The 18,431-nt window shown below is 34.5% G+C and overlaps 1 protein-coding gene across 2 annotated transcripts in view; it reads right to left on the reverse strand.

Moving 5' to 3' along the window:
* LOC120335475 (uncharacterized) overlaps positions 1-17,668 on the reverse strand; it is a 28,389-nt gene extending 10,721 nt beyond the window's left edge. The window contains exons 1-7 of one of the 2 annotated variants that reach the window (XM_078120511.1): positions 17,251-17,668; positions 12,898-13,853; positions 12,534-12,809; positions 9,823-9,923; positions 3,852-3,921; positions 2,936-3,040; positions 1,019-1,111 (exon numbers count right to left, since the gene is read on the reverse strand). In XM_078120511.1, coding sequence (XP_077976637.1) covers positions 1,019-1,111; positions 2,936-3,040; positions 3,852-3,921; positions 9,823-9,923; positions 12,534-12,809; positions 12,898-13,853; positions 17,251-17,290 — 1,641 coding nt within the window. In that variant the 5' untranslated portion in view covers positions 17,291-17,668. Of the gene's footprint in view, positions 1-1,018; positions 1,112-2,935; positions 3,041-3,851; positions 3,922-9,822; positions 9,924-12,533; positions 12,810-12,897; positions 13,854-14,863; positions 14,983-17,250 lie in introns of those variants that run through there. The other variant, XM_078120513.1, reaches the window with a different exon arrangement.
* Positions 17,669-18,431: the final 763 nt, after the last annotated feature.

The raw sequence follows: 18,431 nt of genomic DNA on the forward strand, positions 1-18,431 counted from the left end.
ATTTTACGCATTAAACAGCGATGTTTCATTGAGAATTTTTTTTCTGAATTGCGTCTTTTTTATCATGCAGTGATTGCCATGTTTTTCGGGGAGCGGAACCCCAATAAATTGTGGTCAAATTAACAACAATGGCGAACCTAATGGGTATTTGATTATATTCAAACAATATACATATAATAATATAGACTCTGGGAATTGGATGTAAACTTGCAGTGTTATATTGTTGGTCAAAGCCTAAAATACAAGCCTTCAGGAATTATACCCGATTTCAGTTTGAAGTTTGACTCAGGTCTAAAAGCATGTAATAACCAAGACCAGAAGTCAGTTCTAGAATTAACGACTGAATATATTAGCTATAAACAATCTGGTGAAACACAGACTTACATCATATATGCCAGTATTAATAAGACGATGGAAACCCGATCAAACGCTGTTCAAATTGCTTCAACTTTTGTCAAGTTTTCTACTTTTTCAAAATTTTAAGTTTATGTCCAATTTCAATTCTGGGTGGCGTGTTTAGTATAAGAAAAATGACACTTTCGGTAATTTAGTAGGTATATAATAAGCACGCGATGATATGGTTTCGTCTGAGATTATGCGGTTGTGGAATCCGACTACATTATAATCTTGTGGCGCCTGATTCCCATTACGTCATTGGAAAGATTGAAGTGCATGAAGCCTTCCTTGGTTATATAAAAATGGACCGACGAGATATTTAAAAGCAAGCAAACAATTTTTGATACTCCCGTAGTGTGTGTACCAGGTTAGGGTTAGACCATAATTTTATTCCGATTTTTCTTATTTCAGTTCTATTACTAGTTCGGGGACTGTCTGTGTTAGCCAAGTGAATTTACCCCCTGCCCCCCACAACTTGATGTGAAGTAGGCGAACAAAATTAGTACCTCCATATTGGTACTTGTGGACGAATTAGATTCGGCTTGTATTTATCATTGACAGGTTATTTGTGAAATCGCTTCAGCCAATAATTCGATATCGCAGACAAATATAGCTAACTTACTTGTAATAACAGATGATATTTCAACACTCTCTGCACTGGTTTTAATAAGTATGATCCAAGAGGTAAGGTGTGACGTAACTTATCCTGTTGTATCTAAAAATGAAGAAAAACAAATTATGGTTTGTTTCAAATTTGTAGAAAAGTAATACGTGATTTTGTTTGAACCACAAAAAATATTTTGGAAGAGTAGGATTAAAAATTAGATAAAACACGATAAAATTCGTGACATTTTAGTAGTGCAACGGTTTAAACAGAATTCAGGGTTTGGACTCACGGAAATCTAATTTTAGACAAGCCCAGCACCACACCCAAGATGTGAAAAACAGGGTACACTTTGGCGAATCAGCAGCTATCAGTTTTTCCACTATTAATGCGAAGTTGCTCAAAAGTCAGTTAATAGATCACCCAGGTTACCATCAGTTAAATTACTATGGCAATGGAATTTTATACACCCGTCTTTCATAAACTTTCGTTCCCTCATTTATGTGCCTTTTAGAGCACGGGTGGGCAATTTCTTTTCTGAGTGGGCCAGTTACATCATATCATAGACTTGGTTACTACAGCTCACGTTTATATAATAATAAGAAGCACAATGCAACAATCGGGGTCATTATGACGTTATTATATCGATATTTTTAACAGAAATTTCTTATAGTCGTAATTTCAGCAGACACAAATGGGCCGGATGAAACACTTCGGTAGGCTAGATCCGTACCGTGGGCCGTAATTGTAATTGTATGGAAAAATAAATCATTTTAATTAATAGAAATCATAATTAATTACGAGATATACCTTGAGAATACCGATCTCTTCCGGTATGAATATTCCTAACACAGAATTTATAAAAATTATTTTGAAAAAAAACTTTCTGATATTATTAATAAAGATTCCCATTTTGAATGCCTATCCCTGGCAACACCATTCATCAATGACAAGGTCTCGATACAACACAAATAAAAATATATTCCCAACCCGATAAATATCGATATAGTAACAAGTTAAGCGAGATGAATTCTTTACTAATCGCCGTTACCGAATTATTGGCATACCAATGGTATTTAGAAAATCTATCGCAAACAATAGTAATTTAATTATCGTGGTTACAGAGTGTACTACTTGATGGTAAGAGGGTGATAATTCTGATCCGGGATTTAACATCGACATACGAGTTAGTTAATGCAAATGAACTTGAAATATTCATAATTTGCGAAGGGTTAGAAAACACAGAAAATTCTATAGCCCAATCGATTCGAATTTATTCGAAAGTAAATCTTAGAAAGTTTTATTGAAAGACAATTTCTTGCTTAAATATATTCCAAAGACAATTATTTTCTGGTAATATTACAGTAATATTTACTATCCGTCTATCAGACAATATAGTATAGCGTTACGAAATTTGGAATAACTAGTATATTTGGCGCTAAAGAAGTGTAAGTACCAATATGGAGGTAACTAATTTTGTTGGCCTATTTACATCAAGTTCTGTTAGGGTACGAGAGCCTATGGGCAGGGAGTTAATTCGCATGGCTAACACAGACAGTCCCCGAACTAGTAATAGAACTAAAATAAGGAAAATCGGAATAAATTTATAGGCCCCTAACCCTAACCTGGTACACACATTACGGGAATATCGAATATTTATGTTCGAGCACTACTACACAAATTGTTATCTAAGCAGGGTGCAACTTATTTGGAATACTATAATTGGATTTTTCGCCTCTATGCTCGAAACAAGGCCATGTATGAGCAGACAACAATATAAAGGATTTATCATATTTACAAAGGTTGGAATCTTCGATGTACAATTGGCGGACATCGAATATCGTCATATTTTGTCGTTCGTAAAATAGCTGCAGTAATTCTAAGGAGACCAAGATGAATTAGTGGTGGCAACAAAAATCAGCTGATATAATTTACCTTGAAGAATTGAGACAAATTCTGGTCACGCATACAACTTGTCATAGCCGCAACCGATGATGGATAGTTTGTGCAATATTCAGTGTATACTTTGAAATCTTCATCCTGAAAAATATAACGAAATATGAGAAGGAATACTAGGAAACGAATGTTTTTAGGTTTTGGAACTATTTTTAATTCTGAAAAATGATTAATTACCAATCGATCAACTTGGTTTAGGACGAAAATGGGTCGAGGGTCATATAGGGGCATTTACCCGGAGTTCAAATAAAAACAGGAGTTTTTTCGAAATCCAAACCATCTGTATAAACAGATTTTAGGAATACATATAAGGTAAACTTGAAATCGAGAACCTTTAGGTACATACATCATAGGTGCTTTCACTTAGAAATAATAGGTAAGACAAACTTCAACCAAGCTTTCTTCCACCTCTTATCAGAAATGTTTTTTGAAATTTAAAATAAGGAACCAAGTTAGTTTTTGTGGAGTTCGTGTATTTATTCGTGTCGTTATAGATTTTAGGCAATGACCCTTTTTTGTCATTTTTAAGCGTGCCTGACTGAAGTATCATGGCAATAATTGGAATGCCTTTTCATATTGTTTAGCATTTGACGAAAAACAATCCGAAGACAAATAATATGAATCAAAAATTCTTGCTTTGCTATCTCAATATCAGGCATACTTGGAACTTGGGTACTTGGAAATGATGATGATTTCACCGACTTGAAATGCACAAAACGTCTAAATTTCAACAGAAAATAAGAAAGCAATTGTCCAAAATTAAAACAACCGTGCATAAATCGACAGACATCCGTTATCAAATGACAAAATGACAACAAAAAAATCAAAAATTCCAGATGGGAGACGTCACAGCTGACGCGGGTCATGCGGTGCGTGACAGGATATACGAGCTTACCTTGGAAACAAAACATTGAGCCACTTCTCCTGGGTCACCCTCACAAGCTTCTAGTTCACTCAATAAATTTCTAAAAAGAAATTCATATTGTTATTTGAGAAAAAGAAAACAGAGACATTGGATGAATGTAGGTAGACTAAGATGTCAGCGGAATTAGTATGTGCAAAAGAATATGCAATCAAAGGCTGTTACAATCTGAAAATCTTTTATTATATATATGTACAATGAAATATACATAAAACTGGAGACAACTATGTCAATTTGTTAGCGTTGAACATTTTTGACATCATGTGTGATTAACTTTCCTACAAAGCAATGACTTTCAATAAATGACTTTCGTTTACTCAATTCCATCTCACACAGACCAAATTTTACCCGGGCCTAAAAAGACCGGTGCAACTTCATTTACGCTTATTCAAATGAGCGCGAGGTTAGAATTTCAATAAAGCAAAATTAAATTTACATGAAAACATAACATGAAAACTTGATAATTCATTACAACACAAAAAACCGTCGTTTCGATAGGGGTTCATTTATCTCCGAAAAGCTATCACGATTGTTCATTTAATTGTATAACGCGAGGAAACGTAAAACCACGTACCACATGTCTACCCCCATCCCCAAAATTGTGCTCTATACACGGGTGAGGTGGAAGTGAATTTCCAATTTTTGAATATTACTAAAAATGGCAATATCATAAACAACAAATTCCAAATCCAAAATAGAACAAACACAAAATCAATGTACACAATAATTAAAGATTAATGTTAGCACATGATAAGTTTCAACCTTTATTGAAATATTTTGTCTCGATTGAAAAACTGATTACAGAAAATTCAAAATAATAGACAATAATGAAACAATTATAAAATTAGTATATTATGAAAATAATATAAAAGGTATAAAATAATTGCCACCCTGAGTCAATCGACTATTCGGTCTTTTACTTTTTAGTCGCATGATTGCATGCAAGCTGGGTTGTAAATATTTTGGCGTGCGAAAACTTTGCTAGACACCAAGAAGAATGAAAACATTAGACCGCAAAACACACTTCACTATAACAAGGTCAAAATGAGTCAGCTGTAATGGAGCTTAGTAATATTGAGAGCGGGAACGATACACCCTGCGACCTCCGCGTTCAGGTCGACCAGGTGCTCATTTTTGTGCTCAACTTTTCACAAAAGTTGACAATTTTATACTTGATATAAAAATCTTCTTAACTATGGCTTGCACTAAGAATGGAAAAGTACAATGTCCCTGGCAAATAGAGAGACAGTGGTGTTGTGTTGTCTTTGTATAAACATCTTGGGTTTTCAACACTTTATTATTTAGTTCGAGGGACCTGCCATTAACGCGGTGTTAGGTGTGAGTGGCTATATCAACAGTTGAACTATATTTCGCGAGTCCATCATCACGCAGTTGCGCCCCAAGAAAATGCACTCCCCTTCCTTCCCACAAATAAAGACTTATGGACTAAGTGACCACAAAATATTTTAGTGGTTTATCCAACTTTGCAATCAACATTTTTACAGTTCACAAAACTATGCGCGCTGATATTACAATAGAACAGTTTGGACGTAATGGTATTTTGACTATAAACATTTCAAATTCGTTTTACATAAAATGTCTAGATAAGAGTAATTCTGCGCAAACTAAATGCATCAATTCATTTACGAACTATTTCCCATTTCTTTATACAGTTTTTGCACATTAAGTCAAACACAATGAGATTTAGATAATTGAGTTGAGGGATTTTTTATAGTTACCCTATAATTTATTTCAAAAACAAACATTTGTGCAATTTTAAATGACAACTGACTGAAATTTAAGCCCGGGTATGTTAGGCAAAAACCTCATTCACTCATCAATCTTTTTAACTGTAATTCAGATTGATGTTATACAAACTACTTCTTTGTTAACACCAAAGAACCCCAAAATGCGTAATCCCGTTATCTGACAGCCACGGGCACGTGCGAAGTCCTGCATTCCCATGCCCGTTGAAGTAATCTAAAACCACCCGTGACTATGAGTGGCAGTGTTGCGTCAACTGCATGTAAACGATACCTCTCAATTCACTGATATACGAAATACATTTCGGGGTCATCTATAACTGGCTTCGCTAGATGATATATTCATTAGCAAACTCAAAGAGGAGAAATAAATGAACCGTAGAAACGATTTGCGTATTGAAAATTCAAAATTTCTCAACCGTTTTTAGAATGAACAAAACTGTCAATTTCGCGATTTCTTCACATTTTTCAAAAATGTCATGGAATTTACTTTACCAATAACACACAAGAGTAATTCGAACTAAATATTTACGATAAGTGCTGTAACTCGTCAGGTAAACAATGGCAACACCTGTTAAATGAGAAGTCGATTCAACGACTGCCAATTTAAGCGACTACTCATCGATGTGCAAATGAGCCATGAATTTGAAAAATTTAAGCAACATTGATGACTAATCACTGAAAATCATGAGGCGTTTTTTCAATATTAAAGTCAGAAGGATTGTGTAAAATGCTTAGTTACTCATAAACCAAATCATCGATATAGATCAAATTTGAAAGATTTGGAACCAGTGCTGAAACACACCACCACTGAAATAAAGCCGAAATAGAGTATCGTCAATTTATTATTATTTTTTTCTTCAATTTTCTGTATTATGAAATTTAATTTTTTTTTATCTTTTATTTAAGTTCCTGATATTTCCGCGTTTGTTGGAACATAACCATGTTTCACACTTCGTAATAACCAATTTTACTCCGTTACAAATTTTATTTTTACCTCGCCAAATTGATTGGGTATTTACTATCCAGCCTGAAAATCTATCAACCCAAATCTTGAGATTTTATGATTAAAGAACTATTATTAAACAAATATAGCGCAACTAGACCGTAAGGCTTTTTTTTACAAATCACACCTATTTCACTTCAAGTTCCACTGAATGAAGGGATGTCTCCAAATTAGAAAATAATACAGTACCAATAAACGTTGCAAATCAATTTCTCGAATGCCAATAATTGTGAATTTAATTTAAAATAAACCACCTCGACACTTCTATCTAAAATTATATTTGCCACCATATCTTGTTCAAGGAAATGAGCGATTGATCTCAAACAACATAAAAGAACTTTCGTGAATGGCGAGGTCATAACCCCGATTGAACATATCTTTGTGCAATATGATACGGAAACTTCTCTATATAACGACACCGTTAAATGTTTGGAAGTATCGCACACAACTGTGTATATGGGACACACATGATTCTATCACAAATCGACTATGGCTCATTCCAACTCATTTGTTCTCTAGGATTAGTACCCGATATAGGTAAAAGTTTCTAACGACGATTTAACACTTCTATCGACTCTGTCGTGTTTATTTACGTAAGTGATTAATGTACCTAGTCCTCCCGCACATCTATGCTAAATTTCAGATTTTCGCTTTTTTACTAATACGCATATCATTACTTGGATAAATTTATGTTCAATAGTACACTAGATGGCCGTTGTAACAATTTAAAATCGTTTCGTGTTTAATTTAGCATATACAGAATTTTGTAAAATTATTAAGTTACATTTCAAAGTTAAGAATGAAGATAGTTAACATTCATTAACCAGGGATGCGAGGTTTAAATATTTACTTCAAATATTTTCGGTCAATTTTTTGAATTGAAAAAGAATATATTTCATCGATTAAAAAGATAAATGAGTATTCCGCTACACCTATTATGTATAAGGCTAGGCCAGAGTAAACTCGTGTAACAGGTTCGCGAGAGACATGAATAATTCTATTTTTATTCGTTCAGTAAAAATGTATAGTATAAAATACAAGACAAAAGACAATATTCGTAAACTTTTATTGTGGAAAGAGCTCCTACTAAAATAAGGCCTAATACAATTATTTTTAATAGTATACATAGGGAATAAATGAACAATTATATAACTGTGTGTCTGAATAAGCTCACATTATATTGTTCGTAAAATAATACAGGTGCCCTTTAATTGCATCAAATGGTATCGAAAACAACTCTAAAGTATTTTGAGAATGTGTTTTGTGGTTTACAAAACGGAACCCGATCAGAATGCTTTGTTCCTCGCAGAAAACAATTTATCGTCTTGATATGTTTTGGAAAATCTACTGAAGAAGTCAATGTTTGTTATTCTAATGGTACGAAAGATAAGCGAATGCAATTTCTAAAATTAGACAACAAACTGGAATGTTTAGAATTGTCATCTTTTTAAATTGAACTTCGTAAACACAAGGGAATTTTCCCCTGACATATGGATATAAAGAAAACGAAAAAAATTACAAGAAAGACAATTTTCACGCATCAACTCAACATTTCTGTTATATGTTACAAGGTTCTTTCAAAATGTACATTCATAATGAACTATTAGACTGAACTTGAACCGAATAAGCCAAATGGTAGAATAAACAAATTATTATTTTTTGTACATAGATATTATATTTTTACTTCGACTCCTATAAATCTTGCTACGAAGTTGTTGTCGGTGTTTGAAAAACTTTTTAAGATCACTGAATATACTGTGGATGAAGTTAAATATTGTGGTTTGTACTTTTGTAGTCGTACATAGCTATTTTGATAAGTTGCCACAGGTGAAGCCGCGGTTATGTCGATGAGTTACGAGTGTAAAACATAAAAGCTTATCGCAAAAAAAATTTCCACGCGATTAAAATAGTTCGCCGCAAATCCCACATTTGACTGTATCTGTTTGGAGAAACATCGTAGGTAAAGGGGCATGTTTCAGAATAGTACGAGTACGATTTCACGATACAATCTTAAAATTGACATGGTGCATTATAATACGAGTGACGACGGGAGATAATGTTTTTAAGTCGAAGTTTAATCCAACGTGTTTCGCGAGAAAACCTGGATCGGGTTCCGCAAAGTTGCAAAGAGCAGTCTACATAAAAATACTAAATTTTGGTTGGTAAATTGGTCTCCTAACATCGATTTTCGCCTTGATATAGACTTTATGGTATGCTGTGTGTGGCTCGTTTCTATTGACAAGGCCTAAAGTTACATCTGTCATAATCCTTTGATTTATTTTTTTAACATTTCAAAAAAATTCCCAGCTATGATTTGTTTTTGAAAAGTGTTTCAAAAACGCTGACGTAATTTTCTAATAAGTGTATACAGCTCTCATAGACGTTGCTTCGCATTGCCTAAAATCTTTGTAACTCACTACGGTAAATGAGATTCAAAAAAAAGCATTAGTGAAGTAGTAATATCAATCATTTCATAGCATGTTGTGATAAAAGTATGAGTTACGAAAATCTATGTTGTAGTTCTCAGGTAGTGATACCAGTCTAATTACGGGTTAGTGGGAAAGCGAGGAATTGCTGAGATAGATTACGGTACACCGTGACGACCACTTTGTAGCTCGGGGCAAACTGTCATTCTTTTGCAGTTAATTCGTTTCCAACCAAACTTGATGAAAATATTTCAAGAACCAATTTAATTTCAAGTCAATTCATATCGTACATGTATGAAGCAAGCCTGATCACATTGACGATAACAAGATTTTTACTACGATTTCTTTCGCTGGATTCATGTCACGAAATAGTGGTAAAAAAATTATACTTGAGCATAGCCAAGTATTTACTTGTAATAATAACATTTGATAAATGCTACAATAAAATGACCAAGAGAAACTTTTTTGGCAGTTTTGAAAAATGACCAACAATAAATACTTCGTATATGTAAACTGACAAGTAAATGTAAGCGATTAAAATTCGGAATTTATCAGACAATATTCTAATCTGGTTTTAGTCCTAAAGTATTATAATCTCTGATATGATAAATACCACTATATGACAGCAGTTTTGGGAAGTATTCACTCATGTCCACGCCCAAAACAACGCTCTATATATGTGTGACTGAATCATTTATAACTTTATAATCTTGCAGTTGCAGGAAAGCAACACTATGGGCACCACTTACCTATTAAAATCATAAATATCTCGAATATTTCCAAACAGATCATCGACGTCATGCGGCGGAATTTTCAACTCGGGTGTACTTCGGATGACAAATAGATAACCCTGTAAAGAGAAAAGAGTATAATAAAAAAAACTTGATATCATTTTCAATTCGAAATAAACAAATGTAAATTAACGTTCTGGTATGCAATACTTGATAGAAAGTGAAAAATGAGAATTCCGTTAAACTCTTAACTATGAATAATGCAAATCCAAAGGAGAAACGAAGACGAAAAGTATAAATTTCCATGTATAATGCATGTCTTGCCTGCTCATAAATTCATATACCGTGTATAGGTTACAAATGTCCACGTCTACATGCCATAAAAGTAGAATTCTAACAGTTGTTAATAAGGTGAATGGGGTTTAGTAAAAGAACATAAAAATCTAATAAAATATCCTATAAATTGAAGTATGCATGAATGGGATGCAAACTTTTTCGTTATTCGGGGCCGGGCTCATTTTGCCATATGTGTGATACATATATAATACTATACAGTTTTTACTCTTGGAAATCCGGTCGACTGTTTGATAACCATTTAAGACTTAGCATTGGCGGTAAACCACAATCACACCTTCCCCCAGAAAATCCGAGAAAATGGGTAAATTTGTAGGTGTACCACTTTCCAATCACGCACCAGTGACACGGCATTTCATCGATGCCATAAGCTTGTTGTCAACACCAGAGTTTAGCAACTGAGTTGCGTGCAAAACCGAAATAGTTGTCACTTGAGCTCCATTCCGCCGAGTCACGGTTAAAGGTCACGTGTTTATTATTAACCGCTTCGATTACCCATCAATATATTATGACTTCGTTAGTATTTTGATAGTTTTGTGCTGAGTGAAAAATTGTGATATTGGAACTTGGACCAATATAATGTTGTTCAAATGAAACCTTACCGAATCAGGTATAATTTTCAGAGCGACGAATTGAAAGCGCTTCGTTAACTGAGCCTCTCCAAAGTCTCCGAAACGCCTTTGCATGATGTTATTTCGATGATATATATTGCATTGTTTATTATAATGATATTAATTGGTATTGGTTAGTAGAATGCGTATAATTTTGACATAAAGAAACAGAAACTCGACCTCTCGATGGATATCAATTTTAAATGGAATAACTGCGTGCGACATTATTATAAAATATTTATAATTTATATAATCGTAAGAATTGCAATCGAAGGCATACGTGAGATTCTGAAGAATCAAATAAATTCTAGTGGGCATTTGAATTCGAAACATCACTTTTGGCAATCCTCCTATGCCATCGTCTCGTTGTAAAACGGATAGTCACATGCATATATGAATGATTATTTTAGTGTTATTACCAGCATTCAATAATTAGAGGCAGTACGCATTAAAGATGGTTTGGTCAGAGTTTTCCTGACTAAAAACTACGATTTGTAGAAACCCGTTTTTTCTATAAATTATCCGTTTATTTAAATCGTTAGGTGTGGATTTGCTTAATTAGAACGATTGGTCCTTATATCCTATAGTGACAACAGTTGACCTAGGCCACTGCAGCGCATATACAATTCGAGCGACGAAAAACACCATTGGGAATATCATATAAAATTTCAGTTATTTTTATTCAAGATTCTATTTTTATGAAGAGTTTGAAAATAATATCATTGGTGTTATTTATGGTGTTAAAGACACGCAAATACGCGCACGCACAAGTAATGTAGCGTTAAGGTTGGATGAGAACTAAATAACAATTTATTTTATGAGAGTTGGATAAAACTGACACATCAACTGCTTCTATGTATGTTCGCGTACTGTGGCAAATCGCGTATGAACAATTTATTATAAGGTAAATACTTTGAAGGCTTGTTACCTTAGTTTTACAAATTTATTCTAGTCTAAACGGACATATTAAATGAGTATATCGTACGATATGAGCAAGAGATACATAGCAAATCAGCTATTTATCGTGGCATATTAGAATATATGGGCACTGTTTTGGTTCGAACCTCTTTAACTAGAAAATTAATACAAGGTCGAAATATTATTGGCTATCTCAAGATATCTTGAGAATAAGTGATATAATCAACAACATTACCGAGACTTGTGCCTATATATTTTTAAAGCTGAAGAAATATATATTGATATTGTCAAAATGTTTTGTTACTCAATTCAAGACAAGCCTGGTAAAACATGAAATTTGATAGCCTAATGTGTACTGTAGCCATTATTGCTATGATAATAAAACAAAACAAAAATTTCACATCATAAAAGACACACTATGATCTTCAACTCCAAGACAAAATTTTCATTGCCGTGTTTGACGTTATAAAGTATCGAGTATCTCTCAAATCATAAGGTGGCAAAGTTCACAATTTATTCAACCGAAAAAAAAATCGTTTAGTACAAGAGCACGCAATGAGATGAGGTTACACTTGGAATTGGAACTTGGAAGTAATAAATAGATAGAAAATTTATATTTAGGATAAAACTAAAATTAACCTAAATTTAAAACAATCATAGCATGATTTTTTCCACTGTGGAATTGAAAATATTAAATTATAAAACTATACCTAAAGCTAGAATATTGTTACTTTTCGATTCTTGGATCGTCTGATGTTCTGTTATATTGAATACCAATCAATTGAATGACATCTAACCTGTTTTGAATTGGAAACTACATACAGAAGGGTTAGATATATTACTTACCGTTAAAATATCTTTCAGAGATCGTACGTACATCCTTTCTGTCTCAAGTAATTCCAATATAACACGATCCACGTAAGATAAATCCGGGTTGGCAATCATGGCCAGGTTTGCCACTGGTGCAAGAGCGTCGACATCGTCCAAATTTTTATTTTGGCGATCGTGGGCAGCAAAAGCAGCTGCTCGCGAATTAGTATATTTGCTCTTGGTCGTTTCATCGGGAGTCGTTTCGTTGAGATCCGGTAACACTGTTTGAAGTCCAAGACGATAAGAAGTAACCTGGAAATATGATATGTAATACGGTGATTTGGGAATTATTTTCGACGTGATATAAAGGCAAATTACAAAAACGAATGTCGTCGCCTACCTGGTGTTGTTGATCAGATTGACCATTAGATGACGCACTGCTGAAATAATCACTCCCTCTGGACGTCCGTGATGAAATTGATGACGTCACTGAACTTAGGCTAGTAGGCCGTCCACTTCCAAATGAACGAAAAGATGACATGCTCATACGACCACTGTCATATGCTTTGTCGTCAATAGGAGGTGAGGGCAATGGCGAATCGTCCGCTGAAATTGGCGATGCTGCTCTAGGTTTCTTCCCGTTGTCCACAGAAAGCAGATTTGATGAAGAAATTTTATTGTTTATATTTTCGGACGATTTATTCTCAGTAGGCATAGAAAATGAAGTATTAAAGTGCGTAGGAGAACTCGGACAAGATTCAGGCGATGAAATGAGATCTTGTCCGTTTATGTGTGGATTGGAAACAGTCATATCAAGCGGTGGTGGCACGCGACCGTGCGTATTTTTTACAACGTTCAATTTATTAGAAGAAGGTGGGATTTCAACTAAAGCCTCTGTAACTTTATTATCAGTTTTCGAGTTTTTACCCCGCCTTCGTCTCGGCGATTTACCAATATTTTTCACAGTTGTTGTGTCTACAGCGGATTGCACTGAACTCATATTCGTCGAACTCGATCCGGAACGCCTGGATCGACCGAACGAATACTGGCGAGCTAATCGAGTTATGACTGAATCACTTCTTTTTAGTTTTTCTTTTATTGGCGTTGTCTCTCTGTCAATTCCCTTTGAACTTTGAACCCGACTTATACGTACAAATGGCCTTTGTGTCCCGCTTGAACTGAGACTTCGTTTTGGCTTCCGATTGGGAAGTGCGAGATTAATCCGATTACAGGAAGCCGATCTTGCGAGCGATGGAGGACGAGATGGATATACTGGGATGTGATCTGAAACTTTGTCGTCTATTTCCTGATCTCCCACGCCGTCCTGGCACTCGGCGTACCCAGAGTACGGATCAGCTATAAACAAAAAATTAAAAGTTATTTTGTTGCATGAATATAAATGGATAGCGGAAATGGCAACAAGTCCTGATCTAAAAAATTAAAGTGTAACCTAACCCTCAAAAGTACACGAATTTTGTATTCAAGTTATAAGACAAGTACACCGCTAACTTGAACATATAAGTATATTTTCAGCACTTACAATTTGTATATGCACTAAAATTGAAATTATGTTTGAAATTTTAATTTTAATATCTTCCAAAGCCACTTGAAAAAATGAAAACGAAAGAATTGCAAAGATGATTAAAGGTTTACAATAATATGGGAACCCATTTACTATTAAAATTCGAAAAAGATCAAACAACAAAAAAGCTACAATATCTTTAAAATGGGCAAAGAGAATCAATTTTTCGTCGATGCAGAGATGAAATTTTCAAGACAATCTATGTATGCTACTTATGTACAAATAGAATACATGAGTTTATAGAGGGATTAAGAATAATTAATAATCGCCGATCGGACTTGATTCTGGTCTTTTTTTGGCCACGATCATACTAGGCTTACATTGGGTATATAAAACGTTATCTAAGGTATATTTGCACAAAAAGTCGATGAAGTGGTCTATACCGACCAACAGTGGACATAATTCGGTTTCCTTTTGTCCGAAAACGTGATGACGATGCGACGACATTCCACTTTACAGGTATTATAATACAACTGAACGGCAAGATAATGCGATTCAAATGACGGGCGATTAAACGTGGACATTGATAAATCTTCTATTAAAAAGTAGTCTATCAAAGTTACGTGCTTGATCAGGTATGATTCACGTTGCAAATTATGATTCTTTGTGATATTACAAAATTGCCTTGGTGCGTGTTCCAATTATGTAAAATCCTATTTTACACGGATACACTTTTTAAATTTCACTTTTACTATATATTTGTAAGATTAGAAATTACAAATTCTGATTACGATATCAATGGCGAAGTTGATTTTCAACAACGATATAAAATTAAGTTACTAACCGATCTCCATGTTTTGTCGTACCATGACCAAAAAAGTAGAAATACAATTACAGATAGTATTATCGGTCTATTTGTATATGCAACATAATTTTTAACTGAAGATGAAAAACGATAAAAGAATATTTAATGAAGTAAACTCTAACTCATCTGAATAATGCATTCCAAAAAAAAGGTATACCAAAAAAATTCTGCTCTCAATTAGGTTGACTATACTTTCCCCGCTTTTGGAGAACGGGTATTGTCTGACGACATACTAAAAGTAAAGCAAACTGACCTATTTCATCTAGTAATCGACAAACAATAACTACACAATGTCCTGGTCGGCTCAACTTTGTTAAAATCGCTGACTTTGCGTCTTTCGAAATGCGACAAATTTAAGTACCGGTAGTTTGTATCAAAGGTAAAGCTGTCGCATCTATCGAAGACTTTTGTAAATGAATACGACATGGGGTTTGGATGGTTACAGAAAATTGGTATCATAGTATAGTATATCAAAAATAAAGCCTGCCCAAAATCGTGCCAGGAAAGTCTCTTTAGAAGTACAAATGAACAAAAAATAGTTCTAATCTCAAACGCAAAGAACAGCAGTCATGCTTTGGTCATAGTCACAAAAATTACCAAATATTGCGTGAAATCTGACAATCCAAAGGTAACATCAATATTGTTAAAAAGAAAGCAAAGGCAAGGAAAATCAATCAAAAACGTGGTAGTCTAAAAAGATTTCGTCGATTTGCGTGACTAAATTACTTCACTCGACGTGAAACTAAAAATATGCAGGAATGACTACGAGTGCAAAATGACTGATGATGAATCAAAGATGCAGTAAGAGTAGCTGATAGCTACTTGCGACGCGACTTGTCACCAAACAACGTGGCTTTGTATTTCCTATACTAAACTCATAATTCAGCCATCTTCAAACAATTCTATTAAATTATCAAGCAAACTTTCGCGGAATAAAATTATGTATTACAAGAGCGCTTTGCATAGTCGGGCATGACTACATCCGAATAAAAACCAACGGAGAAAATTATGGACGATAAATTCTTCCAACCATACTTCTCACTTAAGATAAGAGTTCATGACACCTGTCACACGTATGGAAGCGATCGTAAATCGCTTCTGGTTGTCGAGAGTAAACGATTAGAGATGATCGGAAGTACGGGTGGAAAATAATTCACGTAGAACAATAGCGATTTGTGAGATGAATAATTTTACGATTAATGTAAGTGATAGTTTGGCGAGCGACGTTAGGAGGTTTGGTAGAAATCACTCGTTCAAATTGTTCAAACGTATGTGCCAAATTTAACTCTGGAATGGTAACAAGTCGGGGCGTTACACAGGAAAATAGTCATTTCCATATTCATTCACAGTTTATATATCACCCAAAGGGTTACATAGTTAACAAATCCAAACTACTTTCTCTCCAAACACCTCACAGTGCGGCCTTGGAAATTAGCATAGAACAATGAAATGACTTAATCGGGTAGACATAACTCAAACAAAGGGCCAGTCAGGCACGTATACATAGCGAAGTGGACCACAGCCCGTCGCATATCATATCTACTACCAAACAGATAATGACAGCACAGGCCGTCGTTGATCGTGTTGTTACAAAAAAGTACTACGAGTGACGTAACGTCTAAAAACGGCTTCCGGCTTTATAATGGAACAAAAGATCGTCTTAGTCAAAATCGAATGTGAAAATTGTGTATTGGAGCATAAAGTAATATTGATGTGTTATCATAACAGCTGGTATTCAGAGTTTAACCGAAATGTCCCACAAAACTTTATTTTTCCAAAGTTAGAGCCGATCCTTTCTGAGAATGTATATATGAAGGTTGGACAACGTTACGTCCAAGTTCATACGGGTTCAAAGTTTTCTAAATCTAAATCCTTCATACACTTTTGCGAGATCGTCAGCGTCCAAGATTTACTGCCGGATATTTTACGAGGGTCGGATCACAGACCTCAGGCGTTAAAATCGAAATCTATCAACATTTAGGTCACAGCGTGAAACCGTAATTCAAGCCAAACAACAACAATTTTTAATATATTTAACATTGACTTATCGCTAGATTGCCAACGGTTTAAAAAAAGGTAAAAAACTCAATTTGAATATATTTTCTCCTTCTGCGGTACAAAATCGTCGCAGGAATGCACTTTTAAAGTTGATTTGATGGTTGAGAGTTTCAATTGACCGAATATATATTTTTAATTTAAATGAATCATTTTTTGTGGAATACGTTTTCAATTGATGTTTACATAATATATGCATCATTTCTGAGCATATTCCAGATATCCAAATAAACTTTGAAGAGACCTTGCAGTTTGATAATTGAAAGTCATATTAGAAGCACAAATCGGTAATTGATTCGAAACTATCTTACCTTCCAATGTATCCACAACCATTGGATTGGCGCACCACATTTCAACAGAAAAAATTGAAAATTCGATAATTTCCTACGAATATGTTTATGTTATACTACTATACAAAATTCATCTTCACTATTACTCCGTGTATTTGCGCCATATTTACCTACACAGGCTTTCACAAATTATGATAAAGAAGAATGACGGATATTTAATGCACGTGTAAAATAAAACGATTTATCTGTACCGGTAGCTAAACACAGATGACGTGAAATTAGTCCATTTTAGACTATTCTTTCGTATGCAAGTCTATTCAAACTTTATCTGAAGGCAGAAAGTTATATGCACACATCCTTCCTATCACTATCATCTTATCTCCCATTGAATTACATTTGATAAAGCATTTCTCTGCCGCAATTTTATGTTCGACGACGCCAAGGTAGACGATCAACCTCACCTGCCCGACAAAACTTAAACATCGACTGAACTCTCGCATATCGACGTCGATCGCGAGCGACGCATTTTTTCTCTGTTCACGCACGCACGCAACCTTTCACAGAGAGCAGAAACACGATAGCTATACGAAATATTATCATCAGGTCAAACATGGCGCTAAACTACTAAATAAGACAAGCTCAATTTGAAATTCGATTCATCTTATAACACACATGACTAAACGTTGTAAAATGTGGTATTTTACGGAGTTACCACCGTATCATTAGTGCAATAAAAACGACACATAGAGTGTGGTATGCAAGTTTATTTTTACAGCCATAAAGTACCGTCTATCGGCCTTGGTTTACATCTATTCCCAACATAGCATGAACTAATAAGCGATGATCCAAAGAAAATGAAAGAGAATATTTCAGAAGCTGAACTTGAGTGGAAATTGTTGATTTAGCGACATGGCAGTATATTTAGTGGATTTAGATTTGTTATGCCTGAGGTACTAAAATAATTGTTAATTGCATGACATCTTGAGGAAATTTGTATTAAGACAAGCATATTAATTACAGGTAGTTAGAAAATACTGAACCCATTGAATAAGATAAATTGTCCAACATGACGCAATAACGTATGTTTCATTCACATGAATATTTTATGTTCGAATTGTGGACATCATTACTAGAATGAACAAATTGTTCAAGAATATATGACTAAACTGTTTATTCGATATTTTACTTCAACTTATCAGACT

Source organism: Styela clava, chromosome 2 (assembly GCF_964204865.1).
Source record: "Styela clava chromosome 2, kaStyClav1.hap1.2, whole genome shotgun sequence".
NCBI lineage: Eukaryota > Metazoa > Chordata > Ascidiacea > Stolidobranchia > Styelidae > Styela > Styela clava.